The sequence below is a fragment of the Rhinoraja longicauda genome, chromosome 24 (assembly GCF_053455715.1).
Source record: "Rhinoraja longicauda isolate Sanriku21f chromosome 24, sRhiLon1.1, whole genome shotgun sequence".
Classification (NCBI taxonomy): domain Eukaryota; kingdom Metazoa; phylum Chordata; class Chondrichthyes; order Rajiformes; family Arhynchobatidae; genus Rhinoraja; species Rhinoraja longicauda.
The window spans coordinates 36,003,233-36,023,779 of record NC_135976.1 but is presented as its reverse complement, the minus strand read 5'-3'; the positions used below and the strand labels follow the sequence as shown (position 1 = coordinate 36,023,779).

Below are 20,547 nucleotides of genomic sequence, written 5' to 3'. Positions count from 1 at the left end.
TTTCGTTTCGTTGGGTTGCTGTTAATCACTTAAATTATTTCATCGTATGGGAGGCGCATTCCCAATCTCGTTGTACCCCTGGGTACAATGACAATAAAGATATATTGTATTGTATTGTATTGTACAGTCTTACAGTTACAACCGGCCCTTCGAGGGCAACCATAATGCTGATGTGGCCCGGAGTGAAAATTAGTTTGACACCCCTGTCTTAAGGATTGCAGAGTCAGGGGGTATGGGGAGAAGGCAGGAACGGGGTACTGATTGAGAATGATCAGCCATGATCACATTGAATGGCGGTGCTGGCTCGAAGGACCGAATGGCCTACTCCTATACCTATTGTCTATTCATGGGCTGGTTGTCATAACATAATAGGTGTGTGACATTCTGCACGTTCGAGGTGCAGAATAAGGCCATTCGGCCCATCAAGTCTGTCATTCAATCATGGGTGATCTATCTTTCCCTCTCAACCCCATTCTCCTGTCTATGGAGATATCTCATGGCCTTGGGAAAGATTTCCCCTTAAATCTTGGGGTGACAAAAAAAGAAATGGGGGAGGAATTAGGTTGCACAGTCTTGTAATGATGGGTTCAGACAAGTCAAGTTTATTTGTCACATACACATACACGATGTGCAGTGAAATGAAAGTGGCAATGTCTGCGGATTGTGCACAAAAAAAGAATTACAGTTACAGCATATAAATAAAGTTAATAAGTTACTATAGTGTAGACAAAAAAATGTCGTCTCTGGAGTTATAAAAATTGACAGTCCTGATGGCCTGTGGGAAGAAACTCTGTCTCATCCTCTCCGTTTTCACTGCGTGACAGCGGAGGCGTTTGCCTGACCGTAGCATCTGGAACAGACCGTTGCTGGGGTGGAAGTGGTCCCTCATAATCTTGCTTGTTCTGGCTCTGCACCTCCTGATGTATAGGTCCTGCAGGGGGACGAGCGTAGTTCCCATGGTGCATTCTGCCGAACGCACTACTCTCTGCAGGGCCATCCTGTCCTGGGCAGAGCTGTTCCCAAACCAGACTGTAATGTTGCCGGACAGGATGCTCTCTACAGCCCCAGAGTAGAAGCAATGAAGGATCCTCAGAGACACTCTGAATTTCCTCAGCTGTCAAAGGCGCTGCTTTCCCTTACCCACCAGTGCGGCAATGTGAGTTGCCCATATCAGATCCTCTGTGATGCAGACTCCCAAGTATTCAAAACTGCTCATCCTATCCACAGTAGACCCATTTATCTCCAGTGGCGTGTACGTCCTTGGATGTTTAGCCCTTCTAAAGTCCACAATCAGCTTCGTTTTAGTGACATTCAAGAGGAGGCTATTGGCCTGACACCAGAGTGCCAAATCAGCCCAAGACAGATTTCTTCTCCAAACCCAACCCCTCTGAATGGAAGTTTCAGAGATGAAACCTTCACACCCATTCACTCAAGACCAACCCTTGATTTCCCTTTGTTTTTTTGTGGTTAATGGATGTGAAAAATACAGTGAAAATGCAATTATCATATTATATCAATCACAACTTACCCTCAGAAGTGATAAGAACTTATCCCGATTTTCATGATAGCTTATAAATGCGTTCAATATTTAATATTCTAGCCTTAGAGGGAGTACAGAGAAGGTTCACCAGATTGATCCCTGGAATGGCAGGAATTTCATATGAAGAAAGACTGGATAGACTAGGCTTATACTCGCTGGAATTTCGAAGACTGAGGGGGGATCTTATTGAAACATATAAAATTCTTAAGTGGTTGGAGAGGCTAGATGCGGGAAGATTGTTCTTGATGTTGGGGAAGTCCAGAACCAGGGGTCACAGCTTAAGGATAAGGGGGAAGTCTTTTAGGACCGAGATGAGAAAACATTTCGTCACACAGAGAGTGGTGAGTCTGTGGAATTCTCTGCCACAGAAGGTAGTTGAGGCCAGTTCATTGGCTATATTTAAGAGGGAGTTAGATGTGGCCCTTGTGGCTAAAGGGATCAGGGGGTATGGAGAGAAGGCAGGTACAGGTTACTGAGCATGATGATCAGCCATGATCATATTGAATGGCGGTGCAGGCTCGAAGGGCCGAATGGCCTACTCCTGCACCTATTTTCTATGTTAATACAACAGATCAACTCGACGATAATTTAAGCGTAGAGAACATCTGTGTTTTATTTAATTCATAAGCATAGAGAATATAAGAATAAAACTTCATCTTTCATACAATACTGCACAGTTTTGATTTGATTAATACTCTTAACAGATTTAAATAATTTAAGTTAATACAAAATCATTGTGTACATTCTTCACATGAATATCTGGATCACAGATGCCGAGTCAGTTTCCCCACTCAGTCCCTTTGTGCCCTTTTGACCATCCCATCAAATTTACACTGCACGGTCAATGTACAGTGACTAACTGACCCACCAACCTGCCAGTCTCTGGGACATGGGAGCAAACCAGAGGACTGGGAAACAGAGGTCACAGGGAGAACGTGCTAACTCCACACGGACAGCACCAGAGGTTGGGACTGAAACCGATCTGTGGTGCTGTTAGGCAGATTAAAGTTATTTTAAAAAAAAATATATGATTTGAATTAAATTAAGTATCTGTTTCCACTGCAACGTATTGTACAAGATTAGCTTGGTATTCCACTCTGCACAACTCCATCCTGCAGCTTGTCACTGGTGCCCGGTCACTAGGGACTGGAGCCCGCTAACCAGGAGCCAGTAACCAGCATGGTGCCCAGTAACCTACTGCCGGAGCCCAGTAACCAGGGGCCAGTGAGCGGTAACCACTGTGCAATGCATAGCCTACAGTCGGAGCCGGGTAACTAGCAGCTAGTGACCAGTAACCATTGTGCAGTGCCTAGTAACTAGTGGCCAGTGCTTGGTAACCAGTGTGCAGTGCCCAGTAAACTACTGCCAGAGCCTGGTAACTAGTGACCAGTGACTGGTAACCTGGGACCAGTGAATAGTAACAAGGGGCCAGTGAGCAGTAACCAGTGTGCAGTGCCTAATAACCTACAGCTGGAGCCTAACCTACAGCCGGAGCCTGGTAACTAGCGGCCAGCTTGGTAACCAGTGGCCAGTAAGCGGTAACCAGCTGTATTGCTGAACCTTCACCCCTGCAATGCATCACTAGGCTGCCGGACAGCAAAGGTTCCACTACTTTGTAAAAAAAAAATCAAACCAGACAAATTATTTTGCAATGTTTCTTGTGAAACTGATCTAGGCGTTTAAAGGGCTTTTTGCAATCGGAGAATCAACGAGTTTGCCTTCTCTTGCTCTTTGTGCAACATCAATCATAACTGAAGACAGAATATTAATATTGCAGTTAGAAGCAGCAACAGTATATGTTGTTGTCCTGTGAATCAACGAGAGAGAAAAAACAAATCAAACTAATGGAAATGATGACACAAGCATTGGAGGTTTAGCGCCTGAGATATGGTTGAATGATATAGTTCATTATTAGTGTCTAATCCAACAGTAATCACGTGAAGTTGTTTCATTTTGTCTTTGATGATCAACACCTTGGGCTAAAAGGTAAACACAACGAACGATAGGGTCATAGAGTGATAGTGTGGAAACAGACCCTTCGGCCCAACTTGCCCACACCAGCTACTCTAGTCCCACCTGCCTGCACTTGGTCCATAACCCTCCAAACCTGTCCTATCCATCTAACTGTTTCTAAAAAGTTGCAATAGTCCCAGCCTCAACTACCTCTTCTGGCAGCTTGTTCCATACATGCTCCACCCTTTGTGTGAAAAAGGTACCCCTTCAGATTCCTATTAAATCTTTCCCCCCCTCACCTTGAACCTATGTCCTCAATTTCCCTACTATGGGCAAGAGATTCTATGCATCTACCCGATCTATTCCTCTCATGATTTTATATCCCTCCATAAGATCATCCCAATAAGGGATTAAAAGTACCATTAGCAAATTTGCAGATGATACAAAGCTGGGTGGTAGTGTGAACTGTGAGGAAGATGCTATGAGGTTGCAGGGTGACTTGGACAGGTTGTGTGAGTGGGCGGATGCATGGCAGATGCAGTTTAATGTGGATAAGTGTGAGCTTATCCACTTTGGTGGTAAGAATAAGAAGGCAGATTATTATCTGAATTGTGTCAAGTTAGGAACGGGACGTACAACGAGATCTGGGTGTCCTAGTACATCAGTCACTGAAAGGAAGCATGCAGGTACAGCAGGCAGTGAAGAAAGCCAATGGAATGTTGGCCTTCATAACAAGAGGAGTTGAGTATAGGAGCAAAGAGGTCCTTCTGCAGTTGTACAGGGCCCTAGTGAGACCTCACGTGGAGTACTGTGTGCAGTTTTTGTCTCCAAATTTGAGGAAGGATATTCTTGCTATTGAGGGCGTGCAGCAGGTTTACTAGGTTAATTCCCTGAATGGCGGGACTGTCAAATGTTGTAAGACTGGAGCGACTAGGCTAAGAGGTTGGACACGTTAGAGGCAGGAAACATGTTCCCAATGTTGGGGGAGTCCAGAACAAGGGGCCACAGTTTAAGAATAAGGGGTAGGCCATTTAGAACTGAGATGAGGAAAAACTTTTTCAGTCAGAGTTGTGAATCTGTGGAATTCTCTGCCTCAGAGGGCACTGGAGGCCAATTCTCTGAATGCATTCAAGAGAGAGCTAGATAGAGCTCTTAAGGATAGCGGAGTCAAGGGGTATGGGGAGAAGGCAGGAACGGGGTACTGATTGAGAATGATCAGCCATGATCACATTGAATGGCGGTGCTGGCTCGAAGAGCCAAATGGCCTCCTCCTGCACCTATTGTCTCATCCTCCTGCGCTCCAAGGAATAGAATCCCAGCCAAATCAACCTCTCCCTATAGCTCAGACTCTCTCGTCCTGGCAACATCCTCGTAAATCATCTCTGCACCCTTTCCAGCTTGACAACATCTTTCCTATAACATGGTGCCCAGAACTGAACACAATATTCTAAATGCAATTTCACCAATGTCTTACAAAAACTCCAACTTCTATACTCGTGCGATGATGGAGATAGATGTGCACACATGAAACTGTAGATGCTAGTTTACAAAAAAAGCCACGTGCAACTTTTAAGTAACTCTAACTCAGTGAGTCATTCACACATCTAAAAATGTAGTGAATGTAGAATTCTTTCCAATTATTTTATTTTAAAAAAATCAGATGATGTTTCAGTAAGTATTCCAGTTTAATCAATTTTACTCTTGGAAAGAAAAGTTGTACAGGCAAGTTCTTTATACTCACCAACACTTGTTCCAACTGAACCACCTTTGTCTGAGGATTAAACAAGTACTATTAAGTTGATTGTTCACACCATGAACTCTTAACACAATGCTCAGCATCATTGATAAATCAGTTGCTGAACATAGCAGCTGAATTATATGGAATTAATTATTCTACTTTCATAAAAGGCCTCCAACAACTTCTATAGATGCGCCATAGAAAGCATTTTTTGGGTTTGCATCACAGCTTGGTTTGAGAACAGCTCCATCCAAGACCAAGGTGAGGTACAGGTACAATGGCAATGTGGTCTCCCCGACACTGGGACAAATGCAGACCAGGTGAAAAAGTTTTTCCTCATCTCAGTCCAAAATGGCCTATCCCTTATTCTTAAACTGTAATGCCTGGTTCTGGACTTCCCCCAACATCAGGAACATTTTTCCTGCATCTAGCCTGTCCAATCCCTTAAGAATTTAATATGTTTCTGTAAGATCCCCCTCATCCTTTTAAACTCCAGTGAACACAAGCCCAGTCGACCCAGTCTTTCATCATATGTCTGCCCCGCCATCCCAGGAATTAATCTGGTGAACCTACGCGGCACTCCCTCAATAGCAATAATGTCCTTCCTCAAATTAGGAGACCAAAATTGCACACAATACTCCAGGTGCAGTCTCAAAAACCCTGTACAATTGCAGTAGGAACTTATTGAATTGAATAAATGTTATTAGCCAAGTATGTATACATACCAGGAATTTGCCTTGGTGCTTTGCTCGCAAGTAACAAAATGACATACAGTAAACAATTAAGAATAAAACATAAAACATTATAATTTGTTGGTCATAAACTCAAACCTGGAGCAAAACACAAAGTGCTGGAGTAACTCATCTGGTCAGGTAGTATCTGTGGAGGGAATAGACAGACCGAAACATCACCATTCCCTCCGCAGATGCTGCCTGACCCGCTGAGTTACTCCAGCACTTTATTCAGCTGTAAATAATGTTCCTTAAACATGATTAAGAATTTTATGGGGCTGTATTTGGAGTATTGTGTTCAGTTTTGGTCACCCTGCTGTATGAAGGATGTCATTAAGCTGGAAAGAGTGCAGAGATTTACGAGGATGTTGCCAGGACTCGAGGTCCTGAGCTATAGGGAGAGGTTGGGGCAGGCTAGGACTCTATTTCTTGGAGTGCAGGACGATGAGGGATGATCTTCCAGAGGTGTACAAAATCATGAGGAGAATAGAATGGGTAGATGCATCTAGTCTTTTACCTAGGGTAGGGGAATCAAGAACCCTAGGACATCGATTAATGCAAATAGGGCAAGATTTAATAGGAATCTGAGGAGGAATTTTTTCACTCAAAGGGTAGTGGGTGCATGAAATGAGCTGCCAGAAGAAGTAGTTGAGGCAGGGACTGTAACAACATTTAATAGACTGTTGGGCAGGTACAAGGATAGAAAAGGTTTATAGGGCTATGGGCCAAACGCAGGCAAATGCATTAGTTAGATTGGTGCATCTTGGTCAGCATGGATGTTTGCCCATACGGCCTGTTTCAATGCTGAATGACTCCGACTAATTAATACTTACGAGTGGTATGGCTAGAAGTGCCGTGGTTATTCCCAGCTGAGGAAGAGGAAATAAAAACAATGATTCAAAAATTCCAAAAGTATTACAATAGACAATAGGTGCAGCAGGAGGCCATTCAGCCCTTCGAGCCAGCACCGCCATTCAATGTGATCATGGCTGATCATTCACAATCAGTACCCCGTTCCTGCTTTCTCCCCATACCCCCTGACTCCACTATCCTTAAGAGCTCTATCTAGCTCTCTCTTGAATGCATTTAGAGAATTGGCCTCCACTGCCTTCTGAGGCAGAGAATTCCAGATTCACAACTCTCTGACTGAAAAAGTTTTTCCTCATCTCAGTTCTAAATGGTCTACCCCTTATTCTTAAACTGTGGCCCCTTGTTCTGGACTCCCCCAACATTGGGAACATGTTTCCTGCCTCTAACGTGTCCAACCCTAGGATGTAACTAGTAGAGTGGATAAGGGAGAACCAGTGGATGTGTTATATCTGGACTTCCAGAAGGCTTTCGACAAGGTCCCACATAAGAGATTAGTATGCAAACTTAAAGCACACGGTATTGTGGGTTCAGTATTGATGTGGATAAAGAACTGGCTGGCAGACAGGAAGCAAAGAGTAGGAATAAACAGGTCCTTTTCAGAATGGCAGCCAGTGACCAGTGGGGTACCGCAAGGCTCAGTGCTGGGACCCCAGCTATTTACAACATGATTTGGACGGGGGAATTGAATGCAACATCTCCAAGTTTGCGGATGACATGAAGCCGGGGGGCAGTGTTAGCTGTGAGGAGGATGCTAGGAGGCTGCAAGGTGACTTGGATAGGTTAGGTGAGTGGGCAAATGCATGGCAGATGCAGTATAATGTGGATAAATGTGAGGTTATCCACTTTGGTGGCAAGAACAGGAAAGCAGACTATTATCTGAATGGTGGCCGATTAGGAAAAGGGGAGATGCAACGAGACCTGGGTGTCGTGGTACACCAGTCATTGAAAGTAGGCATGCAGGTGCAGCAGGCAATGAAGAAAGCGAATGGTATGTTGGCATTCATAGCGAGGGGATTTGAGTATAGGAGCAGGGAGGTTCTGCAGCAGTTGTACAGGGCATTGGTGAGACCACACCTGGAGTATTACGTACAGTTTTGGTCTCCTAATCTGAGGAAAGACATTCTTGCCATAGAGGGAGTACAGAGAAGGTTCACCAGATTGATTCCAGGGATGGCAGGACTTTCATATGAAGAAAGACTGGATAGACTCGGCTTGTACTCGCTGGAATTTAGAAGATTGAGGGGGGATCTTATAGAAACGTACAAAATTCTTAAGGGGTTGGACAGGCTAGATGCAGGAAGATTGTTCCCGATGTTGGGGAAGTCCAGAACAAGGGGTCACAGTTTAAGGATAAGGGGGAAGTCTTTTAGGACCGAGATGAGAAAGGTTTTTTTCACATAGAGAGTGGTGAATCTGTGGAATTCTCTGCCACAGAGGGTAGTTGAGGCCAGTTCATTGGCTATATTTAAGAGGGAGTTAGATGGGGCCCTTGTGGCTAAAGGGATCAGGGGGTATGGAGAGAAGACAAGTACAGGATACTGAGTTGGATGATCAGCCATGATCATATTGAATGGCGGTGCAGGCTCGAAGGGCCGAATGGCCTACTCCTGCACCTATTTTCTATGTTTCTAACCCCTTAATAATCTTATACGTTTCGATAAGATCTCATCTCATCCTTCTAAATTCCAGTGTATACAAGCCTAGTCGCTCCAGTCTTTCAACATATGACAGTCCCGCCATTCCGGGAATTAACCTAGTAAACCTACACTGCACGCCCTCAATAGCAAGAATATCCTTCCTCAAATTTGGAGACAAAAACTGCACACAGTACTCCAGGTGCGGTCTCACTAGGGCCCTGTACAACTGCAGAAGGCCCTCTTTGCTCCTATACACAACTCCCCTTGTTATGAAGGCCAACATTCCATTGGCTTTCTTCATTGCCTGCTGTACCTGCATGCTTCCTTTCAGTGACAGATGCACTAGGACACCCAGATCTCGTTGTATGTCCCCTGTTCCTAACTTGACACCATTCAGATAATACTCTGCCTTCCTATTCTTACCACCAAAGTGGATAACCTCACACTTTTCCACATTAAACTGCATCTGCCATGCATCCGCCCACTCACACAACCTGTCCAAGTCACCCTGCAACTTCATAGCATCTTCCTCACAATTCACCCTACCTTTGTATCATCTGCAAATTTGCTAATGGTACTTTAAATTCCTTCATCCAAGTCATTAATGTGTTGTTGTTGTTCGTCCTTCGGGTTCGAAGATGACCATGACTTCACTTTCAGTTGGACGATTGGTGACTGTGGGTCCGGAAGTGACTGGTGAGGCTAATCCGGGCCATGAAGGCACGCCCACACGTAGGACACAAGTGGATGGGTGCTGCAGTGGAAGTGGAGGTAGCCCGGGCCTTGCGCGTGGTGCGTTTCCTCTGGGCCTCTGTTCTCTGCTGCACGGGCTCCTGTGGTGAGCTTGCTACGCCAGGTTGGACGGTCCAGAGCAAGAGACTCCCAAGTGCTGAGGTTGATGTCCAAGTCTTTGAGGGACACTTTGAGGCAGTCCTTAAACCGTTTCTTCTGTCCTCCTACTGAGCGCTTGCCCTGACAGTTCTCCATACAAAAGCTGTTTTGGCAGTCGACTCTCGGGCATTCTGACGACATGGCCTGCCCATCTGGCTTGGGCTTTCCGTAGGAGGGTGTGGACGCTGGAGATTCCGGCCCGTTCCAAGACCTCGGTGTCGGGAATTTTGTCCTGCCACCTGATGTGAAGGAGTCTACGTAGGCAGCTCAAGTGAAAGTGGTTGAGCTGTTTGGCATGTCTGCTGTAGACAGTCCAGGTCTCACTGGCATAGAGAAGAGTGGTGAGTACCACTGCACGGTAGACCTTCAGCTTGGTGGTAAGGCTGAGTCCTCTCCGCTCCCAAACATTCTCACGGAGTTGCCCAAAGGCAGCGCTGGCCTTGGCAATCCTGTTGTTGACCTCAGCGTCAATGTTCTATAGATTAATGTATATTGTAAATAGCTGCGGTCCCAGCACCGAGCCTTGCGGTACCCCACTAATTACTGCCTGCCATTCTGAAAGGGATCCATTTATCCCCACTCTTTGCTTTCTGTCTGTCAACCAATTTTCTATCCATGTCAGTACCCTACCTCCAATACCATGTGCTCTAATTTTCCCCACTAATCTCCTATGTGGAACCTTGTCAAAGGCTTTCTGAAAGTCAAGGTACACCACATCCACCGGCTCTCCCCTGTCAATTTTCCTAGTTACATCCTAGATTAGTCAAGCATGATTTCCCCTTCGTAAATCCATGCTGACTCGGAACAATCATGTTACTACTATCCAAATGCTCCGCAATTTTGTCTTTTATAATTGACTCCAGCATCTTCCCCATCACTGATGTCAGACTAACTGGTCTATAATTTCCTGTTTTCTCCCTCCCTCCTTTCTTAAAAAGTGGGACAACATTAGCTACCCTCCAATCCACAGGAACTGATCCTGAATCTATAGAACATTTGAAAATGATCACCAATGCATCCACAATTTCTAGCGCCACCTCCTTAAGTACTCTGGGATGCAGACCATCAGGCCCTGGGGATTTATCAGCCTTCAGTCCCATCAGTCTACCCAACACCATTTCCTGCCTAATGTGGATTTCCTTCAGTTCCTCCGTCACCCTAGGATCTCTGGCCACTAGAACATCTGGGAGATTGCTTGTATCTTCGTTAGTGAAGACAGATCCAAAGTACCGGTTCAACTCGTCTGCCATTTCCTTGTTCCCCATAATAAATTCCCCTGCTTCTGTCTTCAATAAATTCCCCCACTTCTGTCTTCAATGCAACAATAATTTAAGCACAGTTAAAATACTTACTAGGTGAGGAAGTGACAACTTTATCTAAACCTAACAAACAGAAGGGAAGAATTATTCAGTTAGTGCAGAAGGATGCTACGGAACCAATGCATGTCCAAGTAAAATACAATGCCGAGAGTTAATGGCCCAAACAATTACTAACCAGGAGCATAAGCTCTACTGAAGAAGGGTCTTGACCCGAAACGTCACCCATTCCTTCTCTCCAGAGATGCTGCCTGTCCCACTGAGTTACTCCAGCATTTTGTGTCTATCTTAGCACAACCTCTACTGTGGGACAACTATCCAACTCTACTGGGTAGTTAACTTTGTCTGGTTGGGAAAGCCATTATAAATAATAAATACATCAAACGAGGACACAAGGGCGGCACGGTGGCGCAGTGGGTAGAGTTACTGCCTCACATCGCCAGAGATCCGGGTTTGATCCTGACTACGGGTGCTGTCTGTACTGAGTTTGTACGTTCTCCCCGTGAGGTTTCTCTGAGTGCTCCGGTTTCCTCCCACACTCCAAAGATGTGCTAGTTTGTAGATTGATTGGCTTTGATAAAAATTGTAGAATTGTCCGTAGTGTTAATGTTCGGGGAGATCACTGGTCGGTGCGGAATCGATGGACCAATAGACCTATTTCTGTGCGGTATCTTTAGAGTGTGGAGTTGAGAGTCTAGAGTCTGCTCATCAATGCCTCTACTTCTACTGAGTATTTGGCAACATACTGAATCTCCAGAATCTTCAATCAAACCCCTACAGGTGTGCAGTGGCGAGCATATGGATAGTTGCTTCATGGCTGGTTTGGCAACCCGAACGCCCAAGACATACAGGAGTAAACACAGGTACTGACTTCCCCACCATCAAAGGCATCTGCATGAAGCTAGCCTCAGAAAGGCAGTCAATATCAAAGAGCCAGAGCACCTTGGCCACGCTCTCATCTCACTCCTTCCATTGTGAAGGTGGTACATGAGCCTGAGAACCATGACCTCCAGCTTCAAGAACAGATTCTCCCCAGCAACCATCAGGCTCTTGGACACTGCAGAACACTAACCTCAACAACTGATAGTTTATGATATCACAAAATGCTGGAGTAACTCAGCATCTAGGAGAGAGTCTGAAGAAGGGTCTCGACTTGAAACGTCACCCATTCCCTCTCTCCTAGATGCTGCCCGACCTGCTGAGTTACTCCAGCATTTTGTGATACCTTCGATTTGTACCAGCATCTGCAGTTATTTTCCTACACATGATAGTTTATGAAATGCATCAATGGTTATACTACAGACTTCACTTTTGCATTATTTGTTTACCAAGTATTATGGCTATTAACTTATTGTATGATTCACATTAAAACAAAAAAACAATATTTCACCAGGGTAGGTGAATCAAGAACCAGAGGGCATTGGTTTAAGGTGAGAGGGACAAGATTTAATAGGAACCTTAGGACAACTTTTTCCACTCAAAGGGTGGTAGGTGTATGGTGCTGCCAGGAGGCACTGTAGTTGAGGCAGGTACTATAACAGCATTGAAAAAACTTTTGGCAGGTGCACAAACAGGAAAGGTTTAGAGGGATACGGGCTGAACACAAGGAAATGGGATTAGCTTAGATGTAGCATCTTGGTCTGTATGGATGAGTTGGGCCGAAGGGCCTATTTCCAAGCTGGATGAAACAGTTCTTTCATACCTTTGGAATGGAGATGAGGAGGGATTTCTTTAGTGAGAAGATGGTACATCTGTGGAATTAAATGCCACAGATGGTTTTGGAGGCCAAGTCATTGGGTATTTCTAAGCTGGAGATTGACAGATACTTGATTAGTACAGATGTCAGGATTTATGGGAAGGGGGCAGGAGAATGGGGTTAAGAGGGAAAGATAGATCAGCCATGATCGAATGGCAGAGTAGACTTGATGGGCCGAATGGCCTACCTCTGCTCCTATGATCTATGAACATATGACTGATTTCAATTCTTTGGAAACAGTTTTTGAACAGCAGAGGACACAAATAGGTGGTATGACCCAAAATAGTGTGATAACATCTGCTGTGAAATGCAGTCAGAGATTAAGCAAACATTATCTGGCCATAAACCCTTTGCTCTATCCACCAATTATCTAACCCAAAGGGGAATTCCAACACTGGGCAGAAGGACCTGTTCCCACACTGTATCACTAAACTAAATAACTAAAGTATGGATGGGTCTCCATTCCTAGGTGTTCAAGTTGCCTAACCAGGCCATGATGCAACCAGTCAGTACGCTCTTGTCTGTACACCTGTAGTTGGGTAGGGTGGGGTGTCAAAGAGCGATACAGCATAGAAACAGGCCCTTCGGCCCAACTTTCCCACACTGGCTAACATGTCCCAGCTACACTAGTCCCACCAGCCTGCATTTGGTCCATATCCCTCCAAACATGACCTATCCATATGGAGGTTGGATCCATATCCAAAAGGTGGATTGAAGGGGCTGTTCTTCACTGGATGGAAATGGCTCTCCACAAGATTCACCGCCACCACAATGTACTTGGAAAACAAATACTTGCTGTCCTCACATCATAATTTCAATTTCACATTCTGGACTTTGCAATGAATGTCATGTTAAATGAATGCAAACTAATAAGTGTGTACACTTGACACTCCGTTCTACCCACAAATTAAACACATAACCTTTCTTCGACTATTCCTAAAGATGCTAATTAATTCTGCACTATATTGATAATTGAAATGTATTAACATGGGTTCATACAAAAAATGATAATTGCTGTTTTAGGGTCTGTTTCCACTCTCTATGACCCAGCGGGTGGGTAAAGGGATCTGCCCACTTGTAAATATGGCTCCAGACCAGGCATTATCCAAGTCACCTGTTATTTGTAGAGCAAGTCTTCTGACCGATACTCTGCGTACCATCAACCCTGCCCTTGTCCCTGGGCTCCTTTGGCTTTTTAACCTCCATCTCAACAACAATCCAACCTTAAGTGTTCCCTCTACACCTCCACTAAGCTAGTCCCACCTGCCCACATTTGACCCACATCCAGAAAGTACAGAGAAGATTTGAAGATGTTGCCAGGACTAGAGGGTCAGAGCTAGAGGGAGAAGTTGAGTAGACTGGGACTCCTTGCACAAGAGGATGAGGGATGATCCTACAGAATTGTATAAAATCATGAATAGATTGGGTAGATAAACAGATTCACTTGCTAAGGTAAGAAAATAACTGCAGATGCTGGTAAAAATCGAAGGTATTTATTCACAAAATGCTGGAGTAACTCAGCAGGTCAGGCAGCATCTCATGAGAGAAGGAATGGGTGACGTTTGTGGTCGAGGCCCTTCTTCAAACTGATGTCAGGTGGGCGGGACAAAGAAAGCTTTGTTTTTTTGCTATCTTGCTAATCTTGCTAGAGTAGGTGAATGGAGGACCAGAGGACATAGGTTTAAGGTGAAGGGGAAAAGATTTAATAGGAATCTGAGGAGTAACTTTTTTTACAGAAAGGGTGGTGGGTGTATTGAACAAGCTGCCGGAGGGGTTAGTTGAGGCAGGGACTATCCTAACATGCAAGAAATAATTAGACAGATGCATGGATAGGACAGATTTGGAGGGATATGGACCAAACATAGGCAGGTGGGACATGTTGGGTTGGTGTGTTGGCAGGCTGGGCAGAAGGGCCTGTTTCCACACTGCATCACTTTATGACTCTATGCCTGACACTCTATCCATATACCTGTCCAAATGTCCTGTAAATGCTGGGCCTTTCACCAGAACCCCTCCCCACCTCCACACACAGAGCAGCCCCTCACTCATTTATAGAAACGTAGAAAATAGATGCAGGAGTGGGCCATTCTGCCCTTCGAGCCAGCACCGCCATTCAATATGATCATGCTGATCATCCAAGATCAGTATCCCGTTCATGCTTTCTCCCCATATCCCTTGATTCCATTAACCCCAAGAGCTATATCTAACTCTCTCTTGAAAACATCCAGTGAATTGGCCTCCACTGCCTTCTGTGGCAGAGAATTCCACAGATTCTCAGTTCTAAATGGCCAACCCCTTATATATAAACAATCTTATTAAATACAATCAAAATAAAGTGCTGATAACTCAGCAGGTCAGGCAGTATCTCTGGAGAACATGGCTAGATGACGTTTCACAGAGTGCTGGAGTAACTCAATGGGTCAGGCAGCATCTGTGGAGAACATGGATAGGTGACGTTTCACAGAGTGCTGGAGTAACTCAATGGGTCAGGCAGCATCTGTGGAGAAAAGGAATAGGTGACGAGACCCTTCAGACACCGAAATGTCACCTACTCCTTTTCTCAATAGACAATAGGTGAAAGAGAAGAAGGGATGTCGGATCCTTCCCAGATAGGCTGTAGGGGTCCAGAGACTCTCTGGTGGGAGAGTAAACACAAGAGGCAATGTACAGGGCACAGATCAACTGGCCAAAGTCAGGCTACAATGAATGGCTGGGATGAAGGAACCGAGTGCAGTATGGCCAAAATCTATGTTGATACAAAGATAGGTGGGAGGGGGACACCACGGGGGGCACAGGCTAGGGGCGAGGTGCATGGGCCAGGGTCACAGGCCAGGTGCAGGGGCCAGGTGCAGGGGCCAGGGTCACAGGCCAGGTGCACGGGTATGCAGTTGGCAGATGGAGCCATGTGAGAAAATATACAAGATCATCCTCTTTGGAAGAATGAAAAATCAAAATTATTTAAAGGGAATGAGACCTGGGGCTTGAGTTACATGAAACAAAAACAAGGCAGGCAATTGGGAAGGAGAATTGGATGCCACCGTTAATATACTAGGTTGCTATTGAGGGCGTGCAGCGTAGGTTTACCAGTTTAATTCCCGGAATGGCGGGACTGTCGTATATTGAAAGACTGGAGCGACTAGGCTTGTATACACTGGAATTTAGGATGAGAAGAGATCTTATCGAAACGTAAAAGATTATTAAGGGGTTGGACACGTTAGAGGCAGGAAACATGTTCCCAATGTTGGGGGAGTCCAGAACAAGGGGCCACAGTTTACGAATAAGGGATAGGCCATTTAGAAATGAGATGAGGAAAAACTTTTTCAGTCAGAGTTGTGAATCTGTGGAACTCTCTGCCTCAGAAGGCAGTAGAGGCCAATTCTCTGAACGCATTTGAGAGCTGGGTAGAGCTCTTAAGGATAGCGGAGTCAGGGGGTATGGGGAGAAGGCAGGAACGGGGTACTGTTTGAGAATGATCAGCCATGATCACATTGAATGGCGGTGCTGGCTCGAAGGTCCGAATGGCCTCCTCCTGCACCTATTGTCTATTGTCTCCAATGATCCAGAGAAAACAATCTGAATCTGTCCAACCTCTCAAAATACCCACCGTCCTCTAATCCACTCAACACCCTGGCAAACCACCTCTGCACCGTCCCCAAAGCCTCCATATCTTGCCCGCAAAGGAGCTACCAGAAGTGTATACAATGCTCCCAATGCAGCCTGACCAATGGTTTACACACTTGCAACATGACTTCCTGACCATTATACTCAATGCCCCAACCAATGAAGCCAAGCATGCAATGTGCTTCCTTTACCATTCTATCTACTTGTGTTGCCACTTGCCAGGAGTCATGGACTTCACCTCAAGCTCCTGTGTCCTACCGTTTACTGCACATTTGCCCTTGCATTGGGCCTCCCAAAGTGCAACACTTCACACTCTTGACTCGACCTGTTATTTCTCTGCACAAGTGTCCAACTGGTCTATATCCTGCTGAATTTGTTGACAACTTTCTTCTTGTCCACATCTCTGCCTACTCTTTGTGTTGTCTACAAACTTACTAAACCACCCATTTACATTTTCATCCAAAGGAATCAATCGCCTGTGAACCAGGTTAGAGCAGCAGTCAATGATGTTGGGAATTACAGGGAAGATGAACACAAGTGTTCTTTTTGCTTTGTAAACCATCATGGTGACAACGCCAGCAGATGCTGCAAAGACTGGTCATGTGATTGAGGGAGCAGAAATCAAGACTGCTCGAAAACATACAAATCTCACCGTAGGAATTGGTCTCGTGAAGTCTGGGGTAACAAGACTGGGAAAACGAGATGAGAGAATAGGTCGAGAACACGAGACACAGGAGGAAGACATAGACTTTGTGTCTGCAGAGCTCCAAGATACCAAGGTTGAGCAGACGGCCTTGTCTGGTCACAGATCTCCAAGGCCGGCAAGATGTTAGGGAGGGAAGCACTTTGGTTTTTGGCTACAGGATGAAACAGGTAATTCAGGCTAGAACGATACCTCATTCCAAGTTGCCTCATTGCAGACCTCAGACTTCTGTGACTGGAAGATTCAAGGACCAGAGGGCACAGCCTCAGAATTAAAGCACGTATCTTTAGAAAGGAGATGAGGAGGGATTTCTTTAGCCGGAGGGGTGGTTAATCTGTCAAATTCATTGCCACAGACGGCAGTGGAAGCCAAGTCTTTGGATATTTTTAACACAGAGATTGACAGATTCTTGATTAGTACGGGTGTCGGGATATGGGGAGAAAGCAGAAGAATGGGGTTAGGAGGGAAAGATAGATCAGCCACGATTGAATGGCAGAGTAGAATTGCTAGGCCAAATGGCCTAATTCTGCTCCGAGAAGAATGTGTGAACTAATGTTATAAAGATTTTAATACTATTTCCTAACCCTGGTATTTCTCTCTTTGCACTACCTGTTTTACAAGTGCATAGCTCTGATTTTACTCATGCAGGGCATGATTGGCCTGGATAGCACGCATATCTTTTCATGATACCTTGGCACAGGTGACAACAATATAGAAACAAAGTCCAAGCCACACCTAGTCTGCAAGCAAGAACATAGGGTACATTTACAGAGAAGTGTTAATGTTGGCAAGGTCGAACAGTTTCAATCACAAGGATCAAAATGAAGGATCGATTTGAAGAGCATGCTGCGGAGGTTTACAAGAATGCTTAGTTTTAGTTGGGTTAGATAGATCCAAATGGATCTTTGGCCCACCGAGTCTGTGCCGACCAGCAATGCCCTTACACTAGCACTATCTTACATACTAGTCACAATTTACAGAAGCTGAATTAATCTACAAAACTGCACATCTTTGGAGTGTGGGAGAAAACAAATACACCCAGAGAAAACCCATGTGATCACGGGGAGAACATACAAACTCTGTACACACAGCACCTGTGGTCAGGATCGAACCCAGGTCTCGGACGCCGGGATGGGGGGAGCCGGGAGAGAAGTGGTGGAGGGAAGCCGGGAGAGTAGCGGGGGAGTAGTGGGGGGGGAGCCAGGAGAGTAGTGGGGGGGGGGAGCCGGGAGAGTAGTGGGGGTGGGGGGGGAAGAGTAGTGGGGGGGGGGGGGGAAGAGTAGTGGCGGGGGAGGGGAGCGGGGAGAGTAGTGGGGGGGGAGGGGAGCGGGGAAAGAGTGAGCACCAACGAGAACACAACACAGTTGCAGCATCTCCAATGTGCGGCCACACTAGGTATCGTTACTTCTGTCACTGACTACCGTTGGCAAGGAGAGCTGGTCACCAGGGGAACCACTGTGGCCCCTTGTCCAGTGGCCAGAGATGAGTGTTTATGGAGTGACTGAGTGTGACGTCAAGTACCTTTGCACGAAGGGGGCGTTGCGCTCCAGCGTCCCTCCGCCGTACAGATCACCTCCGCCGGCCCGGTCAGTGTGTGCCCAGGTAGACAGGAATACAGCGCTGTCATGCCATATTCCCAGAACTCACTGTTACCGAGGCCAGAAACAGTGCCGTTACTGATGGCCGCAGGGTCTGGGCATGTCACAACTGGGGAAAGTTAAACACAGTCAGAGATCGCAACGTTAAACACAAAGACAAGCAGCATGCGGCAACATGGACAGACGCGGTGTGTTCTTTAAGATGCTGACTAGATTGCCACAGGTTGTTGAGAAGGCAGGACAGTACAGCATAGGAACAGGCCCTTCGGCCCACAATGTCCCAGTCCAACATGATGCCAAGCTCAACTCTTACCCGCCTGCACGTGAACCATATCCCTCCATTCCCTGCATATCCATGTGCCTATCCAAAAACCTCTTAAATACAACTATCGTATCTGCCCCCACCACCACCCTCTGTGTAAAAACACATTGCCTTAAACATTCCCCTCTCACCTTAAAGCTATGTCCTCTAGTATTTGATATTTCTAGGGTGGTACATGGTTCTCACTGTCTTATCACTGCATCTCATAATTTTGTAAATTTCTATCAGATCTCCCCATGGAAAACAATCCAAGTATCAGATTGATACCTCTAATCCACGTATCATTCTGGTTAACTTCCACTGTACCCTCCCCAAAATCACCACATCCTTCCTGTAATGGGGTGACCAGAACTGCACGTAACACTCCAAATGCAGCCTGACCAAAGTTCTATAAAGCTGCATCATGACTTCATACTCTTGTACTCAATGCCCCGACTAATGAAGAAAACAAACCATGTTTTCTTTGCCACTCTGCAAATAAGAATGTCATTTTATCTGTGACATACGACAATACATTTTTTCTTAGAACTGAGATGAGGAAAAACTTTTTCTTAGAACTGAGATGAGGAAAAACTTTTTCAGTCAGAGAGTTGTGAATCTGTGGGATTCTCTGCCTCAGAAGGCAGTGGAGGCCAATTCTCTGAATGCATTCAAGAGAGAGCTGGATAGAGCTCTTAAGGATAGCGGAGTCAGGGGGTATGAGGAGAAGGCAGGAACGGGGTACTGATTGAGAATGATCAGCCATGATCACATTGAATGGTGGTGCTGGCTCGAAGGGCCGAATGGCCTCCTCCTGCACCTATTGTCTATTGTAAAACACCCTGGACTCTTGACTATCACTTGTGTTGTGACTTTCAGCAAGCTGTGGACTTGGACTCCACGACCTACACAACAATGCTGTGAAGAGCCATATCATTAATCGTATATTATCCCCTTACATTCGACCTCCCAAAGTGCAACTCCCACTTCACACTTTCACAGATTAAACTCCATCTGCTATTTCTCTTCCCATTTCTGCAGCTGATCTGTATCCTGCTGAATACATTGACAGCCTTGTGACCCCAACCATTTTGGTGTCATCTGTTTGATCCAAGATGGTCAATTCACAGATCCAAACTTCAGGCTTTCTCACAGAAGGGCAGCACAGCCATAGAGTTGCTGCCTTACAGAGCTTCCTGTGCCAGGGACCCGGGTTTGATCCTGACTATGGGGGCTGTCTGTACAGTGTTTGTACGCTCTCCCCATGACCTGCATGGGTTTCTCCGGGTGTTCTGGTTTCCTCCCACACTCCAAAGACATTCAGGTTTGTAGGTTAATCGGCTTGGTATAAATGCAAATCGTCCAAAGTGTGTGTAGGATAGTGTTAGTGTGCAGGGATCGCTAGTCGGTGCGGACTCAGTGGGCCGATGGGCCTGTTTCCGCGCTGTATCTCTAAACTAAACTCTTTCATGTCCCCAAGTTGCAATGGGATTGGCACCAGGGAGATATTAATGCATCACACAGCCCAACCCTGCCTCCCCTCCCACTCCATCCAGGAGAGCAGCCAACATAATTTAGTCTGAAGAAGGGTCTCGACCAGAATCGTCGCCCATTCCTTCTTTCCAGAGATGCTGCCTGTCCCGCTGAGTTACTCCAGCTTTTTGTGTCTCTCTTCTGTTTAAACCAGCATCTTCAGTTCCTTCTACACATAATCAAGGACCACTCACACCCTGGACATTCCTTCTCTCCTTTCCCATTGGTCAGAAGATACAAAAGTTTTTAAATGCACACCACCAGACTCGGGAGGTAAAGAGCTAATGTGTGAAGCTGCCGCTTCCAGTTTTGATGCGAGGATTAGAGAGGGGAATCGCGTTCACCTGCCCTGCCGTTGA

General features: G+C 45.8%; 1 protein-coding gene across 1 annotated transcript in view; it reads right to left on the bottom strand.

The window, feature by feature from the left end:
- Positions 1-2,290: 2,290 nt before the first annotated feature.
- LOC144605358 (sushi, von Willebrand factor type A, EGF and pentraxin domain-containing protein 1-like) overlaps positions 2,291-20,547 on the bottom strand; it is a 47,019-nt gene continuing 28,762 nt past the window's right edge. The window contains exons 17-21 of the mRNA XM_078420509.1: positions 18,278-18,463; positions 10,713-10,742; positions 6,796-6,831; positions 5,235-5,264; positions 2,291-3,347 (exon numbers count right to left, since the gene is read on the bottom strand). Of these exons, the coding sequence (XP_078276635.1) occupies positions 3,286-3,347; positions 5,235-5,264; positions 6,796-6,831; positions 10,713-10,742; positions 18,278-18,463 (344 nt within the window). The 3' untranslated portion in view covers positions 2,291-3,285. The remainder of the gene's footprint in view (positions 3,348-5,234; positions 5,265-6,795; positions 6,832-10,712; positions 10,743-18,277; positions 18,464-20,547) is intronic.